The sequence below is a fragment of the Mesitornis unicolor genome, unplaced genomic scaffold, assembly GCF_000695765.1.
Source record: "Mesitornis unicolor isolate BGI_N332 unplaced genomic scaffold, ASM69576v1 scaffold50531, whole genome shotgun sequence".
Classification (NCBI taxonomy): domain Eukaryota; kingdom Metazoa; phylum Chordata; class Aves; order Mesitornithiformes; family Mesitornithidae; genus Mesitornis; species Mesitornis unicolor.
This window is the reverse complement of record NW_010164089.1, coordinates 9611-11939: the sequence shown is the minus strand read 5'-3', so window position 1 is coordinate 11939 and position 2329 is coordinate 9611. Positions and strand designations below refer to the sequence as shown.

General features: G+C 44.0%; 1 protein-coding gene across 1 annotated transcript in view; it reads left to right on the top strand.

Annotated features, from left to right (window-relative positions):
* THYN1 (thymocyte nuclear protein 1) overlaps window positions 1-1695 on the top strand; it is a 4453-nt gene extending 2758 nt beyond the window's left edge. The window contains exons 5-7 of the mRNA XM_010194164.1: window positions 455-550; window positions 1185-1335; window positions 1449-1695. Coding sequence (XP_010192466.1) covers window positions 455-550; window positions 1185-1335; window positions 1449-1495 — 294 coding nt within the window. The 3' untranslated portion in view covers window positions 1496-1695. The remainder of the gene's footprint in view (window positions 1-454; window positions 551-1184; window positions 1336-1448) is intronic.
* The last annotated feature ends 634 nt before the right edge of the window (window positions 1696-2329 follow it).

Below are 2329 nucleotides of genomic sequence, written 5' to 3'. Positions count from 1 at the left end.
TGACATTTCAGAGTGCTTCCAGCCAAGTGAAGTGTTGCTCCACACTCTGATTAAAATCTGATTCACTGAATCCTAGTCAGCTGAGCCTGCAAGGCAGTAATATAATACCTAGGGCACAGCAAAGCTTTTTCCTTAAGAGGAAAACTCATCACAAAGACCATCATCATCTCTCCAGTTTTCCTCTGTTGCGTTTGCTCCTTCCACGTTGCTCTCTGAAGAGGTGATGATGCATCTTTGACAGCCATACCGTTCTGCAGTGCTTCGACCCAAGAAATGTAAAGGAAGTAAATATCACCCTTAGAATGGAGTTCAGGGAAAGCAAGGCTGGATTTTTGCACCAGAATTATGCGTTATGTCAAGTCACAGCTTGCTCAAGGGCATTTCATCCTTTTTGCTGACGACAGGTTTTCACTGGTGGGAACTTTTCTCACGTTCTTCTCCCCTTCTGCTTCAGATCGTCAAGGAGGCATACCCTGATCATACACAGTTTGATCAGAAGGATCCTCATTATGATTCCTCCAGCAGAAAAGAGAACCCGAAGTGGTCCATGGTAATGTAGTAAGCTAAATACAGCTGTTTCATGCTCTGTGTGCAAGCCGAGTGAAGGCAGAAAGCTCTTACCATCATGTTGCATATCTTCTTAAGCTTCTGTCCTGGCTTAGCTCCCTTTTTCTCTCTCAAAAGAAAATCCAATCCTGATTGTTTTCTCTACTTTTTCCCCTATCTCTTCCAGAAAGCTTCCAAAATACGTTATCTCCCTAGGTTTTCAAATCTTACTTGGATGCAGAGCTGACTTCTGTGCATGGCAGAATCCTAGATTAGGAAAGAGAAGGAATAATTTTAGGTACCGCAAACAAAGCTGTTGTTTTGAGGCACGCTAAATTACAGGGAAGTGACTGTTCACAGGCTGGCTGCGTCCTGCACCTTAATTTTGTATTGCCTGTGACAACATGGATGTGAGTTGCTAGTGCACAGTGCTACGATTCATGTCAACAAATCACCTGCCAGAAGTAGCCAAAAGTTCTTTTAGCCTTGAGCAAGGAAAAGCTTCCATGCCGTTATAAGGTAGCACCCATCAGTCATTTGCTTCAGTTTAGAATCTCTAAACCCCCAAAGATCTTACGTGACATCTGGAGGCTGTATCCTTCTCCAACCATGCTCCTTTGCTGCCCGTCACTTCCCAGGTGGATGTCCAGTTTGTGCGCATGACAAAACGGTTCATCCCCCTTGCTGAGATCAAGGCTCACCACCTGGCACATAAAGCAGATGGAGGCCCCCTAAAGAACATGATGCTCTTCACAAGACAACGTCTTTCCATCCAACCACTGACACAAGGTAAGAACGTTCTTCTCTGGACTCTTGGTGCCATCCCTACTGAGAGGCAGCCCTCGCTCAGACACCTTGGAAGTTCCACTTACGGTTTTCTCTTCCTTACCTTTTCAACGCAGAGGAATTTGACTTTGTCTTGAGCCTGGAAGATGAAAAACCACATTAAGAAACTGACAGCAGCACAGCTTCTACCCAGCTCGCTGATGCCTCCTCCTAAACCAGCGTAATTCTCAAGTTTACTTGCTCAGTCGCAGCACCAAGGACATTACCTGCCCATGATTAGCAGCTACACGGCCCTTATTCTGACACACTGTTATTTTTGCTTTTTTTTTTCTAAATAAAGCCTTCTGGAATCAATTGCAGCTACTCCGTGTTAATAGTGGAAAGAGCCAGTGCAGTTCCATGTCCTGCAGAGGGACATTTTTCTGCAGAAAGGTATCACTAAGCTGCTGTCTAGAACCAGAAAATTTAGATGTATGTACACATCCAGCCTGATTCCTGCAAAGCACATCACAGATAACTTCTGCAGGTACAAAACTCCCCGTGCTATTTTAGTACTGACATCGGGGAAACGAGAAAATAAAGTTAACTTGCTGATTTTTAAGCTACATGGGTTCTCCACTAGCAGTGACATAGCTTAAAGACCAAGAATTTATAAAGATAAAGGATAAACTCCTTGAGCATGTTTAGAGAGCTGTACAGTACGGCATTAAAGATAAAATATCTTAATACCATAAAAAAAACCCCGAACAGAAACCAGAGCTAGGCAATAGAAACCATATCAGACCAACTCGTGCACAGCATTTGACAGCCAGGGCTGGCTCTTTTTAATTGGAGAGACAAAAAAACCCAAGTTTTAAAATACAGCCATTGAAAAGACGACGAATTAAGAAACATGTAAACACAGCAGAGGCTTAATTACAGGTTGCACTGCTTGGTTTAGTCCTTGCACGCTCCCCCCCTGCCTCACTCTGCCTGGGAGAGAAGGAACGACCCAAGT